At 37.9% G+C, this 24,057-nt stretch overlaps 2 protein-coding genes across 2 annotated transcripts; one reads left to right on the top strand and one right to left on the bottom strand.

Moving 5' to 3' along the window:
• The first annotated feature begins 939 nt into the window (after positions 1–939).
• LOC128997201 (39S ribosomal protein L54, mitochondrial-like) lies at positions 940–3,048 on the top strand. The gene is made up of 3 exons (XM_054422802.1): positions 940–1,152; positions 1,687–1,893; positions 2,873–3,048. The coding sequence occupies exons 1-3, from the start codon at positions 1,068–1,070 to the stop codon at positions 2,983–2,985; spliced, it is 405 nt and encodes a 134-aa protein (XP_054278777.1). The 5' UTR covers positions 940–1,067; the 3' UTR covers positions 2,986–3,048.
• Positions 3,049–4,202: 1,154 nt separating this feature from the next.
• On the bottom strand, positions 4,203–23,874 carry LOC128997172 (BOS complex subunit ncln-like). The gene is made up of 13 exons (XM_054422766.1): positions 23,541–23,874; positions 20,776–20,963; positions 20,468–20,615; positions 16,032–16,126; positions 15,190–15,273; positions 14,654–14,863; positions 12,053–12,160; positions 10,361–10,498; positions 9,523–9,675; positions 8,753–8,874; positions 7,289–7,387; positions 6,567–6,645; positions 4,203–5,579 (listed from the first exon to the last, which is right to left on the bottom strand). Exons 1-13 carry the CDS (start codon positions 23,713–23,715, stop codon positions 5,514–5,516), a joined length of 1,665 nt encoding a protein of 554 aa, XP_054278741.1. The 5' UTR covers positions 23,716–23,874; the 3' UTR covers positions 4,203–5,513.
• Positions 23,875–24,057: the final 183 nt, after the last annotated feature.

The following is a 24,057-nucleotide window of genomic DNA, read 5'->3' on the forward strand; positions in this document are numbered from 1 at the left end:
TTGTCAAGTGATTGGAAACTTTATCTCAAATCGATGGTGTTATTTCAAGTTAAAGAGTTACTGGATCAGTATGTCTGATATTAATACAAAAAAAGTTTGAATGTTCATTTTGTGACAAACACTTTTGCTAGTAAATTTAATTTAACGCGCCATACACGTAATGTGCATGATAGTTGTTGTAGTGAACAATCTGACTGTTCAAACAACCCGAAAAGGCTTATTTGCCCAAAGGCCCAGAGGGTGATTGCTCTCATCAATTTTCGTGGTTTGAAAACTTGATCCAGCATCTGGAAGAAGCCCATGCCATTGAAATAATAGTTGGGGAGCTGAATTTTGAAACAGAAGAAGGTAAGTTAAATTTATTATAATTATGAACTTCACAATACTGTATCCAAAATATAACTATAAATATAATAATAAAACTTTTGATTTTAATTTGTATGTGCTTTTTCATTGTGACTCCTGCTCCATCAACAATACCTTATACCTTATAACCTTTCTCATTGTTAGCAAATTTAACAAAACTGTGCAATTTCTTTGAATAGTTTTCCTTAATATGCTATTATATCATTGTCTTTTAAGAATAAGCCGGTTTTCGTGATGTAATGTAAGAATAATTAAATAAACGAAACCAGTTAACTAACTTACAGGTCATGTCCATGTCTATAAAAGACTTGTTATTATTATGAGGAGGAGGAAAAAAGGTATATCATAATAATTAAATTTTTATGCAGGAAAAATAATAAAGTTGAGAAGGAACGGAGCTATTTGTAATATAACGGTTTCGCCTAACCTATTCTATACTTTTTGTCACAGTTGTATTGAACATTATCCCAAACAGTTCCGTGTAACTGTTCCAAAGGTTCTAAAAAAAAGGGAGGTGAAATACTGCGGTGAGAAGGTCGTTGATTTTCAACCTTTTTTCTTGTGATTGTTTATAACCTTTTTAATCTATACTCCTCAAGTCTTCTCTTCAGCGTTTTCTGTACTTTCAGGTTTATTGATTATTCTGTTCTACTATAAACAATTAATTTAATTGCAAAATACACACACACACACAAATTATAATGATCAGTGCTTCGTTTATAGCCTCTCACTTGTGTTTAAGAACTTTACCTGGAAATGTATTTGTCAAGCAATCTTATGCTACTGGTAAGTAAATTTTACAAATAAAGTTGATAATATATGCATATATATGAGCACAATATGTCTTATGCTGCTGAATAAACAATGTTAGGAATGAAGTGGTAAACTGTTGGATCATTCTGTATTACTGTGATCACGCTCTGAGGCAACTCTAAATAATCTAAAAAGTCCTGTCATAGCATAGCCCTTAAGTATATATCATACACGTTTTACAAGGGATGGGTTTCCATTTTTACTCCCACCAATAGAACATCTAGGCATTAAGGCATAAATTAAATAGAATAAAATACTTAAGGCTCTCTTAATTAACCCTTTAATTAAGTTAGGCCTAACCAAGACATGTTTTGATATATTTTTTGTTATTTTCTTATTATTGATTAAGAACATAGAGGGCTGCACTTTAGTTTACGTTTCCCAAGTCACTCATTAGTCACCACTGTTGTAATTTGTTTTATACTTAAGTATTATTTTGTAGGTTAAATGATTGACTTTTGGAATATTTACATTGAATGTGTTTATTGTACGTTTTGACTTTTCCAGGTGCAATAGCCTCTCTGGGGAAAAGCAAAGGAAAGTTAAAGGGTAAAATTGGAGCTGCCGCTGAAAAAGTCAAACTTCCAGTTGAAACTGATGCAAAAAGATTAGTTAAGTATTTGTGCGGTAGTAACATTCAGGCAGAAGGTGGTCAAGAAATAGAACTTAAACCGGACAACGAATATCCTGAGTGGCTTTGGAAACTACACATTGGTAGGTTAACGTGTTGATTGTACGCTTTTGTGATTTGGTGCAGGTTCCTACTTAGCATTCAAACTCTCTTAGGACCTACCTGTTATGGTCCTAGTACACTCTCGCCGAGACAAGGCGAGTAGGTGCGAGTGGAAGAGTACGCTCAACTCAATGCGCCATGAAGCTCACCTGCGCTCCGTCTGGAGCCGGTTATTTTGCACGAGTCAATGGAAACGAGACTGCACGAGCCAAACCCTCTAACAACTTATTTGGGAAATTTTTTTAAAAAGAAAAAAATTCTTTTGAGACTCCAAGTCCTAAGTGGTGCCTCGGCAAGGAAAATACTCTGTCCTTCAAACTGCCTATCCTTGCCAATATGAATTCAGTTATCAACATGACTTACTTAGTTAACATACGTAATTTTATATGTTAAATTATGGCGTAATTTTATATGTTAAATTATGGTTTGTTCAGTCCCCCTGAATTCACCCATTAACCAATCAATATAATACCTATAAGAAGCGCAATACCTTTGTTAAAAATTCAGTCTAGGAATATTTAAATTTTTGATAGTTCCCGCGGCGGCTGCTAGGTAGACTATAGCGAGCGCGCAGCCAATTCAGGTGACTGAGTAAGATGAGTGAGACAAAGAATCGGGTTAGAGAGAGATATTGTAGCACAGCCGCCGCACGACCGATCCTAGCGACGACTGCGCCAAGCTCATTTCAGCAGTAAAATTCCAGTCTGTCTATTCTACATAAGCATTTCGCTTCTTAAAGGGTTTGTGTTCATTGTTTAACTCTGAGATTCACACTTGTGTTAGAACTTTCTTGTAATTGTATGTTACCAACGTTTAACAACTTTTGTTGAATACAATCGTTATTTGACGTTTGAAAAACTTGGAACACGGTAGACTTGATTTATTCCTGCCAGTAATGAGTCAAAAATCCACCTTGCCACAAGTGTATTACTTTTACTACATTCGATTGTGGTTTTGCAGGTAAGAATAAAAGTCTAGAGGAACTGGATCCTAACACGCTCGACTACTGGCAGAAGGTAAGAAGCCTGGCTATTAGAAGGAATCATCGACTTAGTAAGCAAAGGAAGTTTTAAGATCACATGGTAGTTTAGTAAAGTGTTCAATGTGTATATTAAATAAAATATATGAGGATTAAATACCTACTCTTCTCTAACCTTTTTTATCCTTGTTTATTGTTATTGTTAAAATATGTAGGAAAGGACTTTATAAAGATGGGGTAAATTTTGAATATTTTACCTCTAACTCTAGACAACAAGCCATGAGGTCCAACTCAAATATATTGACCGTCATAATTTATGTATTACTAAATATAAAAATTAGGCCTATAAGTCACAAAGCTTTAGCATGTGCCTGAAAAAAGCCTAAAGCTAGGCGGGTTGGGCCATCCAAAATCAGTTAATTGTGCAGTTTATTTGTGCAATTGAGTAAAAAAACTGTTCATTTGTTATCTAAGGTCTTCGCCATAAGCCATTGAAAAGGTAGACTAACTTACTAGCTAGAAATACTGTACTTCACTTTGAAATGGCAGCCATACGAAAGTAGCCATCTAAAATTTAAGCCAAGTATGAATGGAGATGAGTGGGCGATCTTGTATTCTTGTTAGTTACTAAGGCAGACATATTCCTCACGGCTGTTAATTAATAGCCCATACAGCTCTTGGCAACTACATGGTTTCTAATACCTATGTAATGACTCACTTTCTAACTTACTCTAGTTATGAAATATACTATTTCGCCACACTACACTGGTTTAATAGACTTTCCAATCTCCATGTATGAAAGAAATTAGTCTGGAAAACAGCTGTTTTCCGCCTGCTTAGTCAAATGTGGTTTTATTACGTAGGTACTACTGTACTGTAATGAATCTTTACCGGACACCAGCTGATTATAATTGATAATAAGTGAACAAATCAATAAACAAAAAAAAGAATCTTTACCGGACACCTGCTGATTATAATTGATAATAAGTCAACGAATCAATAAACAAAAACAAGTGACCTCTCTTTGAAGTTATGAGTAGTGATTGACTGATTGTTAAGTTCTCTAGTCGGTGGAAATATATAACGGATTAGTAATTGTTAGGTTAGTTTAGAGTAGTATGGAGAACAATATCGTACATCACTCGTCCAGAATGTGTTTAGGCCTACCAACCTCATATAAGACATACAAATTAAATTACGATATGGTAATTCCGTGCAGGACGAACCATACTCGTTAGGTAAACATCTATCATTTTTCCGTACTAGTAATATACTATTCCCAACAGGATGAAAAAAAAACATTTGCTTTGACAAAAGGTATATTTTGAAGAACAAAGACAACACTTTTGGTCCACAAATCTGTATTGCTTACAACAATATTCCTGTAAAGAGGGACAACAGAAAACCGAAGTTTAAGCAACACAAATGTCTACATGCAACAAAAGTAAGTTGGCGATGACTACAACTTAAATAATGGTACTTATCATTCTAAACAGGATATATTGTTTATCATTTTGTTATAGCAAACATACAAAAACTTAAATATATTTCTTGTTACTGCTCAATTCAAACATTTTTAAATGTAATTATTAAGGCTTACCTTTAAATAAGTCCATAGAGACACATAACACATCACAAAATTAAAAGTAGAAATTTTCGTGGTCACTGACCACTTTTTCAACCACTGGAGATTGGAGAAAATCTTAACAATCTTAGACATTAGCCTTAATAATTCCTGGCAAATGCCCTATCCTTTTATAAGATATTTTTAAATGTAAGCAATTAACATTTTATAGGTTGCCTCAACATGTTGAGTCTTTCTATGTTTCTAATTATTAAAAACTTCGATAGGCCACAACTCTCTGTCAAAACACCAAGTATAAATATTTAGTTGTAAAATAATAGTGTAGAAAATTACAACTAGTCTGAACTGCCGAATGATACCATGATACTATCATCAGACCGTATTGGTAAAAAATGGTTTACAAAATATTGCAGATGCATAAATGAAATATACAATGGTACATTTAAATTAGCCAACAAAATAGCCTACATAAAGAAAAACAATTAATTATCGATTATAAAGTTGATTCAAACTGATAAGGTGTATTTAATTTTTTCAAACCAGCATGCTAATGGATTTATTAAAATTAATCAATACAACAAACAATTAATTTTCAAATCTTAGTTTTGAAAGTTTTTACAACACTGCTTAAAATACCTTCAATTCCTTTCTTTACTATGTCTCCCTTCTCAAAACAATTACCTATTTATGTATGAGAGCATATCAAATTAAAAAATAATGTATAACATCAATAAACATAAAGATGAAGACGATACTGACTAAACATGACTTGTTATTGGACACAAAACCTTCGATAAATAAGAAACTAGTCAAACCTATTCTGACGCTTCCAAACCAAACCCTGTATAAACGCAAGTGTAAACTTTCCCATTTCACCATTTGATCTACAACAACCCGTGACTAGCTAATCGATTCTACAATCAATAAATGTTTGACGACTTACAATTTACTAGGTGAGGTAGCAATATTTACAAGATGGTTCTAGACAAATAACTAGGCTAAATGCTGTATCGGTCAAAAGATAGGACATCAATCTTTCAATGAGCTTTACTTTTCTTCTGAGACGTAAACCTGAGCATAATGGAGTAGAGCGTCGGGAACCCCTGAAAAAGTCAGATTTCTGTTACAGGACTTGAATTATTGACTGCACACACAGAAAGTAGACTTGTCACTGCAATGTATTTGTAGATAATTTAGGTACTTTGGTATTATCCGGAGGCCACTTATTTTAGAGGGATTTATTTTACCGGAGACCAAAAATAACTACATAATTGAAAAGAACATACTTTAATTTACTTACTGTCTAAATTTGACATGATTACGATTAGCGGCCTTTGAGTTCTGCCTTTCAGAAGGCAGTGATGTCTGAAGGATTGAGTTGAATGCGTCGCGGCTGCTAGCTGCGATGTGTACTCCGCCAAGTAGGTATACAGTGCGCTGCGGCGGTTATGTTAGGTTGGGCATAAATATGTTTGTTAGACTTTCCTCATTTCATTATGAATCCAACGATACCACATGAGTCATCACTCTGGACACTGATCCAGATACAGGCGCGATGACAGGTGATGCGCAGGCTACGATCAACGACCAGACATTGGCTTACTTGGAGGGGATTTGGCGGACGAAAGTATGACTCTGGTATGGTTCGATTCATAACAAAACAAAGAAAGTCCTACAAACATATTTATAACCCAACCTAACATAACCACCGCAGCGCGCTGTATAAGGGTGGCCTCCGGATAATACCAAAGTACCATAATTTTGATCTCATTGCAGTGTCTCATGCCGGTTAAATTTCTCTTAAAAATTGACATCATTAAAAATATTTTTGTTATTTAAGCAAAACATGACAAGCAATATTTTACAGCAAGTAATTTGCATTTAAAATATATAAAAAACATTTCAGGTGGATTTTTGTTTTGTGTTTAAAGAGGTGCAATGTAGCTGAATCATCTGAAAAAAATATTATCCAAGGCATATTCTTTTCTTATAAACTTACTCTGAAATGTCCTATACTAAAACGAAATACCAGTGGTTTGCGATCATTCGTGTACCTTATCAAAAGTTAGAGGTCATTTGGTTGAACTTACTTGTATGAAAAAGTAGACGACAGTCAGATACATAACAATGGCAAAAGTCAGGAACAGATCAAATACTGCTGGTTTTACGCTGTAACAAAGGATAAAAACGTTAGATCACCAAATCAACATAATTTAAGAAAAAATCTCATTCTTATTGAAAACAAACACATTCAACTATATTGTTTTTATGTCTTTAAATGAAACTATTTTTAAAACTAATTAATTTAAGATTGAAAAAACCTGTCAGAAGATCATAAAAAATTATACTTTTACTGTTAATTCTTCTGCGAGTTTTCAAATTACAGTTCATTTAAAATAAAACTTTCCTGAAAATTAAAAACACACTAATTAATTTTCAATAATCACAACTAATTAATTATTAAGTTTCAACTGATTTTTCAACTTCTTAGCAGTAAAAATAGGAACTTTGGTATTATACTAACCACACCTAATAATTATAACATAACCTAACCTAAGGGTGGTTAGATTAGGTTAGGTAGGAAGATTTTGTTATTTGATCTAATTAAATTCTTATTTGGAAGTTGATTTAACGGTGTGATCAGTATAATAGCAAAGTACCAAAAAAATAACTTTAATACACTCACTTGAATAATATATTTAGTAATAAATATAATATTTAGTAATTTAGTATATAAATTGACAAACCGAAAATATAACAATACCTACAAGAATAAGAAACTTTCAAATATAGCCTGAGAAGGTTTTCTTACCTGTAGACATTAACAACAGCTTTTGTTACATCGTAAAATACAAATTCGGGATCTCTTTTGTCAGCCGTTTGGTAAGAGATTTTGACATCTTTGATGTAACTGAAACCAAAAGTCAGGTATTAAAAATGTAAGTTATAACCGATTGTTTAGTACTAAGGTGAGAATAAACTATTATAAAATACTGTTCGTAGTTGCATGCATGATGAACCAGTCAATGAACAATTACTTATAATGAGACCTAACATTTTATGATGACCTAAAAATGCCTAAACATATGAGCCCTTTTGTCAAGTTAGCTGATACAGTAGACTCCCTCTTATCAGTTTTTTTGGTTAAACCGACGTCCCCAAAAACTTGTTATGTAACCCAAATATTTGACTTAAATTTAGGAGAGCATTGTATTTAGACAAGTGATCACTGGTCTCAAATCTTTCCCAAGAGAACAGTCGTTTCAGTACCGCCCACTTCCTGCCGATCTAGTCCGGTTACACCAATGTGCTGATAAAAATTGTCCGGTTGAAGAGATATCATTTCCGACGAGTGTAGTCCGGTTAAAAGGTGTCCGGATAAGAGGGAGTCTACTCTAGGTTATAGTGCTTGCCTTCAAATCTGTAGGCTGCTGGTTCAATCCAAAGAAAAGTTAATTCTAGACCTGTACACATTTTTTTATTAGGCTACCAATAACTATGCTATTCAAGAAAAGGCAAGCAGGAGGATGAGATGGGCTTGACATGAAGAAAAGAGGACGACTCTCTAAACAATATTGTCGAATAATTTTGTGAATAGATCAGCAGGAAGTCAGACCAAATGGTGAGATGGCATGACCAATTTGGAAAAAACCCTCAAGAAGGGAAGACCTGAAGGGGGGGGGGTGGCTGCAAATTGGGAAATATGAGAACTCTCGTCATTTTTGTGAAAAAATACAGGTTGCATATAAATAAAAAGGTTGAAAAAAAAAGAGTGGTGTAACAATAGGTGTGACTGTGGTATTTGACCTCTTCTATTACAGTGCAAACACTGTTCCCACACCACTACGCCAATGCGAAGTACCACCTTATGTACCAAGAGCTGCATACTTTACTTATGGTAAATTAGCTAAAAACACAAAAATACGGTAGAACCCCGGTTAACCGAAACGGTTCCATAAATTAATACAGGGCTAAAATATAAGTACAATAAAGTAACATGTAAACACTAAACAGAGAGCCCCTTTCTTCTCGAAAGGGGCTTTTTCTATAACCCATTGTAACATTTTTGTGGCTGAAATAAAACACTGTATTATTTAAATATTGTTTTAAATTCATTTTTCCTACACACTCTGGTAATACATAGGCTATTTTTAGCATTTGATGGATTAACCGAAAAATTGGTTATCCAAACGGCTCTCCCCCTTTATTTCGGTTAACCAGGGTTCTACTGTACTATTGGATTATGGTTTAAAGCAATTTACAAGATTTGCCTTACCCGCCGAGTGTCTGAGAGAGAGCAGTGACTAGAGGATTGTTCTTGTCTGCCAGCAGCAGGGCAGCTCTGGGCTGGGATGTGAGGAAGTCCAAAAACATCTTGAGAGAATCAGCCTCCACACCCTGCAAAACACAAACATTAAACAAGACGAAGGATCTGAGGTACAAATGTAATGTGGAATGGAAATTCTACTCACACGTCACAGACCATTTTAGTGTGTATTGAATGGACCAGTATTTGATTGGCAGAGGCATAAGTAAGGATCATGTGGTTTTAAGTTTGCAATAAACGGTACAAGACTATATAAACACTACACAGCGAGTGAGAAAGCAGGTTTGTGGGAGAGTACGTCATACAAATCCCGCTATTGACTAATTCCCTGACATCTTCAATACTAATCCACTAGTAGCTTGTGCAACTTTAAGTAGATTTGGATAGTTTTACAATCTAGTTTCCCCAAAAGCAAATAAATGGCGTGCAAAATTGTTGGTAGAGTAAACTTTTTTCAGATTTATTTCAATAGAAGCTACCAAGCAAGTGCGGAGTCCTAGTATCTGCCTCTACTGTATTCTAAGTCAACTGAGGCAGGTAACCTGCCAATGCTCGCCAACTGGCCTTGTATAAACATGACTTTACGTCTTGCTCTTAGTCAGTAGTAAAGCTACAACACAAAGATTAATAAATATTTTATCCGCTATCTTGTTTCTCACAGGAGTTCTAAGATTCTATGAAGATAAACAATGGCAACAGATTCAAATGTGTTTTCTCACCATGTGTTTGGAGAAGGGAAAAGTCCCGCCTGTCAAGTTGTAAATGTGTCTAGCCAAAGCTTGCGCGACAATCTCCGTGTTGCGCACGAGGTTTGCAACATCCACGCTCTGTCTTGTGTCCAAGATGGTCCCTCGACCGGGATGTTTGTGTGTCTGAAACAATAAAAAAGATAAAACAGATTTTTTTAAATTTCTATTTGTTTAGTTTCAAAAATTAAGTTTTACAAATAAGTTTCCAACAAGCTGCAAATGCTTGTATAGCAAAAGCTTAATCAAGATTGTTAGGGTCTTTAAGGAACCACAATTACCGGTTAGGCCTACAGCAATCATGACATGGAACAGTACAATAAAGACTAAAAATTATTTTGTCACTATTGCCACTTGCAAACTTTTACTCATCAAGATTAAAAACCTAAAATTTCCTTTGTTGAACAGAGAGAAAAATCCATTCCTGTTTCCGTCCCAAAACTTAACAAGGAATTAGAAAACACTTCTCTAACTAAAGTACAATCCCGACCATTTCTATTTCCAAGTGTCTTTACTATCCCACCTTCACTTCCTAGGACGCTAGGTTCTAGCCCTGAACTGTTGATACACATTACTTCAGACTCCCTTAGGATCGCCGCATTATCGCATACATAAAATTCATCAATGAATGGCGGGATTTAAGCCTGGGCTCTGAAGCCTCACGTCTTACCACTAGACCAGTTCGTTCCCCACTTATGAGTGTTGTAATTAATTTTTATTTTCAATCTGAGACAAAAATCATGTAACAATATTACTTTGATTTAACTACGTCAAATCTATATTAAGTTCGGATGACAAAGGTTAATTTTACCTTGAGAGATGAGAGTGTGAAGGCTGGCAGTTTCCGGATGCTGTACCTCTCGTGTTCCCAGGCAAGCATTTCTTCTGCGAGGTTGATTTTCTTGTGTACCACCTCCACCGGGACGTTACTCTTCACACCTTTCAGTTCCTACAGATCAAAATAACACTGGAAAATATACCGGTGTATGTTGTGCCATTATGTCTACAAGATGGGTGGATTTTTTGTAATTTGCTACCGTACTCAAAACAGGCATTTTGCTTTATTTTACCTACCCTTATTGTGTGTGACCACTGAAAACTTGTTTAGAATAAGTTGCATTTTTATTTCCACAAGATGTCAAAATAAAATGAAATATAATTTTTGTTTAGGGGAACTTTTTTCTTACAGTTAACCTTGTAATTCTATGTATAAACTAAACGATGAATTTTTATAACATTTTTAAGAGTTATGATCAAAATAATAACTATAGCTAAAGTGGTAAATCACAGTCTGTAACACATTCACTCTCCGCCACACCTAAGTTTAAAGTATACCATCCACTATCCAGCCAAACCATCTGATAGAGGTAAAATGTTTTCAGCAATGAAATCAGTCTGGAATGAAATGCTATGCACCTTATGGTGAAGGGTAGGACATTCTATGGGTGACATGCTGTTACTATGAATCGACACTTGCAAGACAAAGGGTAACTCAGTAATTACTTAAGTCAATGTACCACAAAATGATCTATTAAAACAGTTGTCTTGTGGCAAGGAATTTATATTTATTTAGTTGTGACGCATAGTGGCACGCTAATTTCTTATAGTGTCAGCGCTTCGCGTGGCAGGGCTACATGAAAAACTCATCAGCCCACTGCGAGCAAGCGAACGCCTTCCCCCACCTACTTTTCCAATTCTCTTCCCACTTCATCGCCGATCATCAAGGAAATCGCTCTGAAATCTGATCATCTAAAAACCTTCATGAAATGGCTAAGTCCCTAGAATAATTATATAGTTAGATACTAAATAGTAATCAATGTCAGGCTAGCTGGCAAACTAAAGGGGGAGACCTACTACGGTCGCCCAGACCTTGATAATGTAGGAATTAATTAATTGCCAGTAAGGCCTATTCCTCGACCATTTTCATTTTCAACATGAAAAAGGTAACACGTTTCCCCAGTAAGTTTCCACTCAGTTCATCTCATTAAATTCATAATTATTTCTGATTTAAGTAGTTCAATCACCACCAAATCATTTCACTCATTGTCAGTTTCTAGGTCACAAGTTTTGGAAGGATAGTTTAAGTATATTATTTGTATTAGTATATAAATCAAAGCTGGCTATGCAAGCTTCCGGTCTGGGTAAAAGATCTCCGTCCTCTGGTCCCCAGCACGTCTTTCATATAAATCATTTGGTAGCAGAATCAGCACGCTTAAATTAGTCTCACAGTACCATATCACATCATCCACCGTCATTACATAACGCCTACATACACGAACTAGCCAACATCATCTTGCTAACGCTACATAGTTGATGAGCCAGAACGGGTATTTCTTGTTAAAAAACTTAATATTATTCAAGAAATAATTTGGAATTTTGTGATAGATGGCAGAATGAGTTAGCTGATGAGGAAACGCAGTGATTGAAAAATACTTAAATCAATGAGAGAATTCATGGGGCTAAAAGGGTTAGACAAGACAAAATGGAGTCAAAAGATGTTTACCTTGTAGAAATTTGCTCCCGGAGAGTTTTCCCTCGGAGGTTTGGATACATGGAAGTAAAGAGAGTTTCCTCCTCCAACTGTGTCCAGACAGAGGATGAAGTTGGCTTCCTGCACACAAGGTAAATATACTTTGTAGGAATTGCATAGATAGCTCCATCTTAACATTAGGAGTATCAGTATATACCTGCATCAAATTAGCTAAAACTAACAAAGCTAACACTAGAAATAGAACTTGTCAATAATTTGTATGTTACAACACCAAAAACTAAATCAACAGTTTTAATCAACAAGGTTGTGAATATTTTTCATGAAAAAGTCTTATAAATTGGCGTATCTGCATTTATGTGATCTTTGATGTTGCGTTATGTCAACCAGTTTCGACTCGACATTGTAGTCATCTTCAGGCCAGAACAGATGTCATCTTATCTTGTCTAGCTTCATTTGAAGGTCGTCATTATTACAAATATACTTATTTACTGCTTTGGCCACTTGTGCCCTAGATGGTACTTGGCCTCCCTAACACACTGCCCTCCATCTCTGTATCTTGCATCCTCCTTCCTTCTTCCCAGTTTACTTATTCCTTTTCTACTTGGTCCCGCCATCTCAGTTTCGGTCTACCAAGGGGTCTACTTCCTTCTGGGTTCTCCAGTACCGGTACTTTATTTGGTAAAGAGTTGTCTTCTTTTCCTACCATAAGTCCTGCCCATCTCATCTTTCTACTCTGTACTTCAGCGACAATATCCGGATCTTAAAATAATTCTCTCAGTACCCAATTATGCTGTAGTCTCCATCTTCAAAAGTACACTTAACAGACATAAAAAACACTAACATTTTTTATTGACAAAACGAGATGATAATACTGCAGCTAAGTGGGACACGATGTGATCGGGCAGAAGTCGAGTCAAGACTAGCCGTAACACAACACCAAAGATCACAAAAATACAGGTATGTATGGACCAATTTATAGTATTTAAGTGTGATCAGAAGGCTAAAATTAAATAAAATGTCGAGAGAGTCATGTGACTCGAGCAATAGTAAACTAAATGTAACATAGACTAAACGTTAAGGATTATTTTCATTCATCATCATACTTTGGAGACAGCGTAATCTACATCGCTTGAGATAAACGCCCTGTACAATGCAACTTATAGAGATCATTACTTACGTAGCTAGATGCGAATTTAAACTGAATATTAATGAAAAAGTGTGGAATGTAGTGGGATAAGCTGCAAGTTAGAGCTTTGTTGATTGGGTAAGTTTGTTTGTTCCTTCAGCCAGAATAATCGATTAAAAGCTCAATGATAAAAAATCTCTAATGGCATTTTAAATTTTTATTTAGGTTCACAAGTCAGTAGTCAGAACTTACAACAGTAAATATAATTGATTAATGTTGATTGTTGACCTACATTTAAATTTTCAACAGAACATATCAAGGATCAAAGTAAAACTGTTTGGTCATTTTTATTTTTATTTATACTCGCTCTACAGTTTTATTTAAACATGTGAAGCACAATAATGGATTTAACATCAAATGCAATGGAAGACCCTCCAAATCTAAATCCAGGAAACCTTCCAATGCAACGTTATTTCTCTGGCTTCACCTGCAGTGAAACACAACCCTCTGTACAGAATGTCACTAGATTGTTAGGTTATTTCTGGGAAAGTTACAGTTTTTTTTTCATACACAACATTACAAAACCATTGCATTTTGAAATACATCCGAATTAAACCTGAAAAATACCTGATTTTAATACCTGATTTAAATATTTATTGGGGAAAAAACATGTTTGTTACCGTAAAGTAAGTAGGCCCAGGCCTAGTGTATATTAGTTTTTGTCTAAACTCAATCAAATTCTCTCACTGATTAGGGTAAAGTTTAATAAGTTGGATAAGAAAAAAAACAATGTTTTTGTGATTAGATCTACTTAAGGGCCAAAAATGTGTTTTTTAAAATGCATTATTCTCATTATTTAGTCCATCTTGAACACTTACCTCTGGCACTTTAGAAGGAAACACCTATTTAAATCTGAAAAATCGGGATGAAAAATTGCAAAAAGCACTGAAAATAGCCAAATTTTTCCTAACAATGAAATTTTTATTTTGACCTTTTGTATAATTATTGTACTTTTTAGTAGGCCTACTTTTTACTTCTGACACATTTTTTTGCAAATGCGTTTTTTCCCTCAAACATTAGGTTTGAAAATCATCAAAATTGATAACTGCTGATAATGATCGATTTGGGGGTAGTCTTACACTAAACCAGATTTGTACTGTACCATACCAAATGTGTTGTTTTAAAAAAGATTTTTTGTCAAAACAATTTGGTGACTTTTAGTACTTTTTGCAATGTTGACCATGATTTTAAGGGTAAAATAAGCTTTCCCCCCAAAAGTGCCAAAAAAGTGTTCAAAATGGGCCAAATAATGACTTTTTACTTTGTGTGGAGCCCCAAAACTAAACAAATAAAAAAAAACCATTTACTGTACAACTGAAAAATCAATCAAATGCTCTGGTTCAACAGTGAAGTGCCTGGTGTAAAAGGCAGTTGTAGAAGAACATTTAGTGCCCTAAACAGTCAGTAATCAAAACCTCTACACTTACTTGAAGCAACGAAGCGTCGATCCCATCCAGCTGATCCTCCAGCCACTTCTTGCTCCCCTGGTAGTTGAGTTTGCCACCACCAGACAGCAGGAACAACAGATTCACTCGAGCGTGTGTCTGCGCGTTGGCGTACAGGTGGGAGAAAAGTCGCGCAAGCTCCAGCAACATCGCTACACCTGAGGCATTGCTGTCCGCTCCAAACGACATCTCCTAGAAGAGACAGCGAAGAATGGGAATAAAGACGGTAGTTAAGAGGATCATAAGTTACGGTCGTAAAAGCTGCGATGAGTAAACGTTTACATTACCTCTGTCAAACAATTTATCAACTTTATTCAATCACCTACACACACAGACACATTTATTGTATGAAATCTCAAAGTATTCAAGAACTTTAGTTGAATGGTTTGCCAACAACATATTTATTCGATGATTGATTAGCTACTGGATTGTCAGAATTGACAAATTAAGCTTTTATGTGTTGTGGTAATATAAGTAAGATAAGAGTTATTGTAGTGAACAAAATATATGATACTTACTGGTGCCACCCCAAAACTGTCGTAATGAGCGACAATTGCGATTGTTGGCATCTTGTCTTCAATCCCATGTCCCACAAGTTTTCCCTATAATAGAAATCAGTGGAAGGTCAAATTTAAATTCTTGTACAAGAAATCGGTCATGTTTTTTTTTTTTTTTTTTTTTTGACTATGCAGTTTTGACTATTTAATGTTTCAGTTATAAAAGGTAATTGATTAGAATGGTCAGTTAGTTTTTTTAATTTCTCTAACTGTAAGATTTATTCATGTCCCAATTACTAATTGACATAACCTATATACTTTGTTATTTGTTTACAATTCTAGAGTACAAACAGCAGCTTATAGATCGATTGTTTAGTTTGGTTGACATAACTTTAAAGTTACTACGTCATAAAATAAACGGAAACCATCAGCACGTTATCACAAATTGGCGTAATTCAAGACAAAGTGTAATTTTTGGTACTATAAAAACTATATCAATCAATATTTAACAACCAGTCAGAGCCGCTTTTAAATGGGCCCGGTAGGCATGGACCCAGGGGCGCAAGTGGGTTTACGCTTTTTGGGGGCGCAAGGAAGAGAAAAATTCCCCACAACCCTGTTATAGGGGAAGGTGGAAGGCAACCTCCATAAAAGTGGAGGGGGGCGCAATCATCTCTCAGGCCCATTGCGCCTCCAAGCAAACCACGGGCCTGCGACCAGTACAATAATAGCTGCAGTGAACTACAAGAGGGGTTTAAAAAAATAAAAGGTCAACAAGTAATAGCAAGAAGATTAAGGTTAGGTGAATGTTTCACCATAATATGAAACCCTGAAATTAGTCTAGGCACTAAATCATAGCCTACCTGAACAGAAGCAATCTGAACGTCAGATTTTGGCGAGGCTTTGTTTGTGTTGACCACAATTTGGTAACCATTTGCAGACACTGAGTTCATCAACGCTACAACATAAAATATTCATTATGTTACTTTCAATGGAGTTGTCTAAATTAAGTAAAGGAGGTTTAACATTGTTGTAAGTTTATTAGGATCTATACAAGTAATTATTTCTTTAATTTTAAGTATTTCCACCCATAAAAACCAAGAGACCTCAACTTGGTGTTGATTGAAAGTAGTTTATGGGAAGACATTTTTTATGGAAAATGTTAAAGACAAAATTTATGTTTTTTAAAGATGTAACGTGCCTATTTTGAGGGGGGTCAAACTAGCCTACTCCTATGTCTAGCCTATCCCTAGGCATAGCCTACCAGCCCTAACTAAGGTTATAGGTTAGAAGGCTAACCTTAGTTATAACATCTTCAGTAAAGTATAGGCATGATACACTGTTGTGTTTGGTATTAAATAAGTGTAGAACGAGAGTTATTAATACTGTATGAGCGTGGCATAAACCTTATACAGTGTTTTATAGCTTATTGACTCACCAGCTATGTGTTTCGCAAGCTAGGGCTCAACCCGGCTTGGTACTTTGAAGAAACTTTCTACACTTAGTAAACCCGCAGATCATAGCCTTAGGCCAATAATCCGTCTCAAAGACGTGAGGAAATGCGGAGTGAATAATATAAACCGACAACTTGAAGTTAAAACTCATTGTCGTGTGAAACAAACACAACATAACCTACAGTCAACAACAACAACAAGCTCGAGCGACTGACGATTTAGCGGCTGCAGACGACGGCGGCCGGCTAGCTTTTTTTCGGGTTAGCAAACAGCAAGCAAACGTTCCGGATCAGCTGAGCCCCCTACTTTGCTAGAGAGGGGAGCGAGAGGGATGAACCGAGGAACCCTCAGACGGCAAGCAGGAAAGTTAGTTCCTCACCAGCCACGACTACGAACACTCGAGAGCTCTTACGTACTAAAGTAGAGTACCGAGATCGTCGTAATAGTTTATTGGTGAAGCATAGTTAACTCGTGTGACGCTTCAATACAAATTGTAAGTCTTATATTTCAATAGATATAAGGTAAACCGAGTTAACTATTGCCAGGGTGTAAAATACTAGTTTTTAAAATCAGTTTTACTAGATTTTATATTTTCACTCCTGTTAAACCAATGGACTTAGGCTACGTTGACTTGATCATGATGGTGTGTTAAACCCATAACGTAACGATTTAATATTACGAGGCCTGTGTATTTTTAATCCATTTTTAGTAAGCCCAAAATAATTTAATCTCATCATACGAATTTATTAGTAGTAGTCAGTGACTACTAAGATTAGTTGTGCTAGTTGAGCACGTCCCGGCCGGCACGCATGGCGTGTTGGTAGTAGTGGCCTTAGGCCTGTTTACGATGTTTTATGGTTTTAACAACGTGTTTGCCATAACGAATTTAGAGATTAATGGAAACCAGAAGGGGATGACTCGTTTCGGCCTTAGTTACTTTATTGATAGTGGAGTTTGTTTGCTTCGTTGGAATGGCCTCCAACTTTAGCTATTTTCGTTTTAAGTAACAAGGCATTTTATATTCCTTCTGTCTGGTAATTTAATCTCTGATTATTTAACGATGTTTGGTTAGTGTCATGTGAGATAATCCGTGACTAACCCTTTGAGTATTATTTCATGTTTAACGTTTTTGTGTGTTCTAATATTTTGTGTTATGAGTTGACGACAGGTGATGAGATTGTTTTGGTGCGAATTGGATAACGTTGGCCTATGGTCTGGGACTGGCGAGTCGGCGTGGACTCAGCATGTCTTCGGCAGCTGTGGTAGCGTGTTGAACCTACCTTTGGTGACGACCATGGAGTTCATCGACGCTTCAGCAGCTGCGGTAGCGTGTTAAACCTACCTGGAGTGACGAGCAACTCACGACACTGGAACCAGCGACTCGTTAGCGGACGGAAGATTGACGTAGAGCAGTCAGCTAGCTTACTACGATTCTCGAACGGCTGGGGTTGTGTGATGAACCAACCAGAGGAACTCACATCACGCTGTTGGCCAGCTTCGGTGTTCTTCGATTGATTATCCAGCGGCAGTGGTTGCGTGACAAACCAACCATTGCAACGGAGAACAACGGTCAGCGAGACAACCGGGGCTTGGTCAACGTGTACCCAACGAGTGTTGAACCGTTGTGGTGGATCTTGGCGTGGTGTAAACCCAAGAAGAAGCTCGCATCGGGGGTGGCACTCAACAACGATGAACGGACGGCTATCACGGGACTCACTGCGGCGGACGGGGCAGTGACACGGGACCGTGTGATAAACCGGATCCCCGAGGACTACATGCGAAGGGTGCAAGTAGCTCGCATCGGGGGTGGCACTCAACAACGACGAACGGACGGCCACCACGCAGCTCACTGCGGCGGACGGGGCAGTGACACATGTCCGTGTGAGAAACCGGACACTCAGGACGTCAGCGACGAAAACGTACGAGTAGGCTCCCCGGCTGTAGTACCGATGTAGGGCGCGCGGGCTGGAAAACCCAGGCCGCGGTGAAGACCAGGTGAGGATAGCAGAGCCCCAGCCTACGACGACGAGTGGGGGGGTAGAACGCACCTCAGCCTGTAGCCGTGGTCGACGGGTGAGCTCGAACCCTATGCTACAGTGGCGGGTTGAGTCGGCTAAGCTCAAGGTACCGCGACATCACGAGTCTGTGTGCAGAACCAGACAGACACCCAGGACGGAGGCGGAGACCGACGGGGCCGAGGACTACCGGCTGTAGTCTCGATTGGGGCCACGATGGACGCCCAGCCTGCAGTGAAGGCGAAGTAGCTGCGACGTTAGGTGGGTGATCCGAACCCCGACTACAGCGGCAGGCGGAGTTCCCCAGGTACCGCTACGACGCTGGGATCTGTGTGTTGAACCAGATTCTCCTGGGGCTACATGAGGACATGTAGACGATTCGGGGATGACGACTAACGACAATGGAAGGTCATCACGTCTCACTGCGGTGGAAGGGGCAGTGACAGGGGTCCGTGCGGTGAGCCGGATTCCCATACGACGACGACAACGACAGGGGTCCGTGCGATGAGCCGGATTCCCACGATACGACACCAGCGGCTAGTGTTCCTGCAGCGAGGAGGACACACCTACGACTGAGACGACAGGCATCCCTGCAGCGTGCAGGATTCCTAGACGACGGCAGAGACAGGGGTCCGTGCGATGAGCCGGATTCCCATACGATAGTCTCAAGCCTCCACGTAGTACGTCACATTTATGGCGCCCGAACAAACGACGGCAACGCCGGTATCCCTGCAACGAGCAGGATACCTATACGACGACGGCGATGACAGGGATCCGTGCGATGAGCCGGATTCCCAGACGACAGCACCGACAGGGATCTGTGTGAGAAACCAGATGCCCAGACGACAGCGGCGACGGATGGGAAGTATGACTCGACTCTGCAGTAGCATCGATGGTGGTCACAACAGACCCAGCCTGCAATGACGGCCAGGTGAGGCCGGATGAGCCCCAGCCTACTACGACGAGTGGGGGGGCGGAATGTGCCTCAGCCTGCGGCTGTGACGTCAGGAGGGTGACCGTGGACCCCAGGCTACAACGGCAGACGGAGTCAACCCATACTTGGTGTGCAGAACCCAAGGGCCTGGCTGGATGTCGTGTGCTGAACACGATAACGATTTCGGGGGTGGCGACTAGCTTCCATGGAAGGCCACCACGTCTCACTGCGGTGGAAGGGGCAGTGACCGGTCCGTGAGGATTAATCCGGACTACGGCGACATCTGTGTGATGGACCAGATGCTCGAGATCTCCGACGCGGTAAACCTCAGCCAAGGCGACGGCACGGCTGAGTGTGAAGGTAACATCTTGTCGCGAACCCTGGAAGGCCAACCCAAATCTCCGTACTGAGGCCTATCCGGAAACTAAATGTGCTGTATAGCACGTGGTACTTAAACCTGGCATGTAAACTAGTGTTATATGTTTCAGTGTGGGAAAAGTACGTCACAAAGAAATTTGTAGGGGCCTATTACATGGTTAGTTAAATTTATTTTGCATCACAAATATTCTACTCAGTTTCCCATAACGCAACATATTTCCTGAACACATCTACCCCACGCAGAGGGTATTGTATTTGGTATTTTAGTATATCGATTGACCCTATTTGTAAGTACCAATGTGCATGAAATAAATAAAGATCTTTTGATTTGATACTTTCATTGTAAACACATCAATAAAAGTTGTTTGATAACAAATATCAATTACTATTTATAGGCCTATATCTATATTTCAACAATTTGCGTAAAAAATTGATCTACTGCCTATACAAGCACAAGTCTACAGTGTATGCTGTTCCTTATAACACAGTATTGTTATTCTACGTATCAAACAGTCTACCTTGAGCAGCAGTTCCCGCCTTCTCGTCCGTCACCATACTCGTGGCAACGTCATCCAGAATTATCTGAAACTCCGGTGTCCAACTGGCAAAGTACACAGGTATAAACACTTCCTGGGAAAGCATAAATTTTTCCAAGTCCATTAGAACCTGAAAACATACGCAAGTTACTACAATTAGTAGATTTAACCTGTTTTAAGTTCTACCTGTAAGAGCGAGCAAACTTGAAATAAAATATTGTTTGAATTCCCAGTTTTTAACAATTTTTAACCTGTAAGTTATGTACCAGTAGCTATTGAGTTTATCTTACTTGTTTTTCAGAGGATGGTAAATTTTCAACATCTTTTGGAAGAACAACCAAAAGTGCGCCAGCTTTTGACCGTATTTCTCTGAAGTGTTCAGCAGAGAGATCTTGGAACCGAACAACGACACAGTGTCGAGACGTACTCCAACTGGTAAGGGAACGAGCTTCTAGATTCACTGGGGCAGAGCGACAACCTGTCAAAAGGATAATAAGTTAATTCATTAAAACCTATATAAACTGTATTAGATGTGAAACTAGAACCAGCTGTCCCTGATCATTGGGCTTTAAATAACTAGTTAAATGATCCTGATTGATGAAACAAACAGCTGGAGCTGATTTCAGTCAGTAATCACAGCGAAATCAGAAAGATCTTCCAAGATCGCAGCAACATCCACAATCACCCTCTGCAGTTGTGATTTTTTACTTTGCACTTTACACAACTGTCTTTGAAGCGCCGTCAATGAGTGGAAACCTTTTTTGTAAGCTATTGGTAACGATGATTAAAAAAATGTAAGTTTCCCAGCACTAATACAACACTGATTCACGGTATTTTCCCCGATTATCAAAACTCAAGAACAATCGTTGCACTTGCGATTAATTAAACCGGTTAAGTAAGGCACGTTTTTAATCTCACTTGGTTTTGATGTGCTAACAAAACTTGATCGTAAATGTTTGCGGTATTTGTAAACAACTTTTAATGTAAACATATCAGTGACAGCTAGAAGTGAGAACTAATCCAAACAGCTGATCATCTATATATAATCCAACGTACCGTATGCTTGTTTGTATGTACCTATGTATGTTTGATTGTTTGTTTGTTTGTTCGTCCTTTATGGACTCCGAAACCGCTCGACAGATTGTAATGAAACTTTCAGGTATTATTAAGCATTATTCAAGGATGGTTTGTGTGAAGTTTGGTGCAGATCCGTCAAAAGGGCTCCGCCCCAGTGGCTCTGGAGTTTCCCATGTTAACCTTATGAGTATTCATATTTAAATGTTTAATTCTGTGATGTTCAATAGCATTAAAAATTTAATAGACTTACCAACAGGGTGCAGCACTCTTATTTTTTTAAATTTATGACAACAGCTAATTTGCAACCAAAAGGTGAGTGAGCGTAGCGAACAAACTTCAACCTAGAGGTGAGTTAGCGTAGCGAACGAGCTAACCTGAAGGCAAGTGAGCGCAGCGAACGAGCCCCAACCTAAAGGTGAGTGAGCGTAGCGAACGAACTTCAACCAGGACGTAATTGAGCCATTCGAACGAGCTCATCTTGAAAATGAACGAGCATTTGACATAAAACCACATTAGGACAGGACGACGTCTGTCGGGCCAGCTAGTTATTTCATAAAATGTAATAGACCTAGTAAACATTGGGAGAAAATTTGACAAAAATCGAACAAAATTGGGTTTTTGACGGTTTGTTATTAGGCTATGAAACGTAAAAATAACCAAAAACTGCATGAGTCTAAGCAATGTAGCCTACAGACAAAACTGTAATTTTATTTATATAGATTCGCTACTGAACGTCGCATATATGCGACGCCACGGTCAATGCCACAGACCGAGGTATACATTTGAATCTTACACATAGACCGGCTATCACTTGGTTAACAGTAGCCTACACATAGACCACGGAAGAAAACCTGTAAAACAGTGATCATTTACATTGTAATACACTGCAATCATGTTTGTAAATGATTTATTCTTGTCTTTTTGTTTTTTTTTATAACCATTTGTAATGTCACATATTTGCAACGCCCGGTCTACAGCGAAGACAATAATGAAAATTATCTAGTTTACTTGAAATAGCCCAAACACCAAAAATATGTGACAGTTCATTTTTGTTTGTCTTTTGAGGTGAAAGTAGCCTAAGTAAAAAAACAGATTATTCAAGAACAGTTAATAACTTAACAAATATAAAAGCTAGATAGGATAATGCAGCATACATACTGCATACATAAGTATACATACAGTGATGCAGAAAAGTAAAGACCAGTTTTTCCAACTATCATATGACGTCACCAATCATCATATCCACAGACCAAGCAATGCAGTTGTGCGTCAGACATATCTGTAGACCACAGCAGGGAATTCAGAGCCTTCGTTACAAAGATGTAGGTAAGCAATTTAATAACATTATAAACCTGACGCAAATATGCGACGGCAGTTTATGGGTAGAAACCGGCCGTCGCGTGCGTCGCTGGTCCAGGGTACAGTTTCTTAACTGGGCTATGCTAATATTGATGGAAACTATCGAATAGAAAATATTGATTAATAATCGATATTTTTTAATATATCTATGATAAAATTAAGCTATCATAACCTAACCTAACCAACCAAACTTGCTGATGGTGAAAAAATCGCATGAAGGTTTACTAGGCCCTAATCGAATTGATAGTTTCAATCGATATTAGCATAGCCCAGTTAAGAAACTGCACCCCTGGTCCATGTGAATGACAAATTTTGTACTATTGCAGTAGCGAACGTGTTAAGTCATATTGCCAAAGATTAACTTGAGTTATGACTTAAGCATTTTTTGTTGTTGAAAAAATTGTTTTAATTAATGCAATAATATTGAAAGTGTAAAACTTAACATTGCAGCCAAGATAGGCCCAGCTTATTAATATACCCTAACAGCTCCCTACACCTCCAATGTGATAGACCTAACTTAGTAAGTCCTAGAACTAACAAACTAAATTTAGAGGGTCAATTTTTTATAGCATAGGCCTAGGCTGCATTAATACTGATAGGCCTAATACAAATAAATTACCGTGAGGAACACCATGAAGATCAAACTGTTGCATCCGGTAAACTGGAAATTCATAAGAAGCTTCTACAGGATTTATTGGTGATATAATGATAAACAACGGTAAAACAATTAAGAGATAAAATGGAAAGATTCCTTTAAATATTTCCGAGAATTCATCGGCCTCGTTTAACCACATGTTTAAAAATATATACTAAAACACGAACTTCACAAGATTTGCTATTGATGTAACAAAACTAGCGCAATAAAGCCACAAAAGCTAATAAAGCATCACTCAGCAGAATTTAATCGAACTTCCTAATCCTAACCTAACAAACCAGACGACGCACCGAATCGACCGACCGACACATATGAATGTTTTATTGAATTGGAAAAAAATAAACCATGTGTAAACTGAACTGAAACTGTTAAGGACAGGTATAGTGGGACTAATGAAAGGAAGAGAAAATCACGAAGAAGAAGAAATGTGGAAAGCCTCGATAGAATACGACTACATTTTTTATGTATCTTTAATCTTTAT

The sequence above is a fragment of the Macrosteles quadrilineatus genome, unplaced genomic scaffold, assembly GCF_028750875.1.
Source record: "Macrosteles quadrilineatus isolate MER2022 unplaced genomic scaffold, UCM_ALF_1.0 Scaffold_6__1_contigs__length_79288215, whole genome shotgun sequence".
Taxonomy (NCBI): domain Eukaryota; kingdom Metazoa; phylum Arthropoda; class Insecta; order Hemiptera; family Cicadellidae; genus Macrosteles; species Macrosteles quadrilineatus.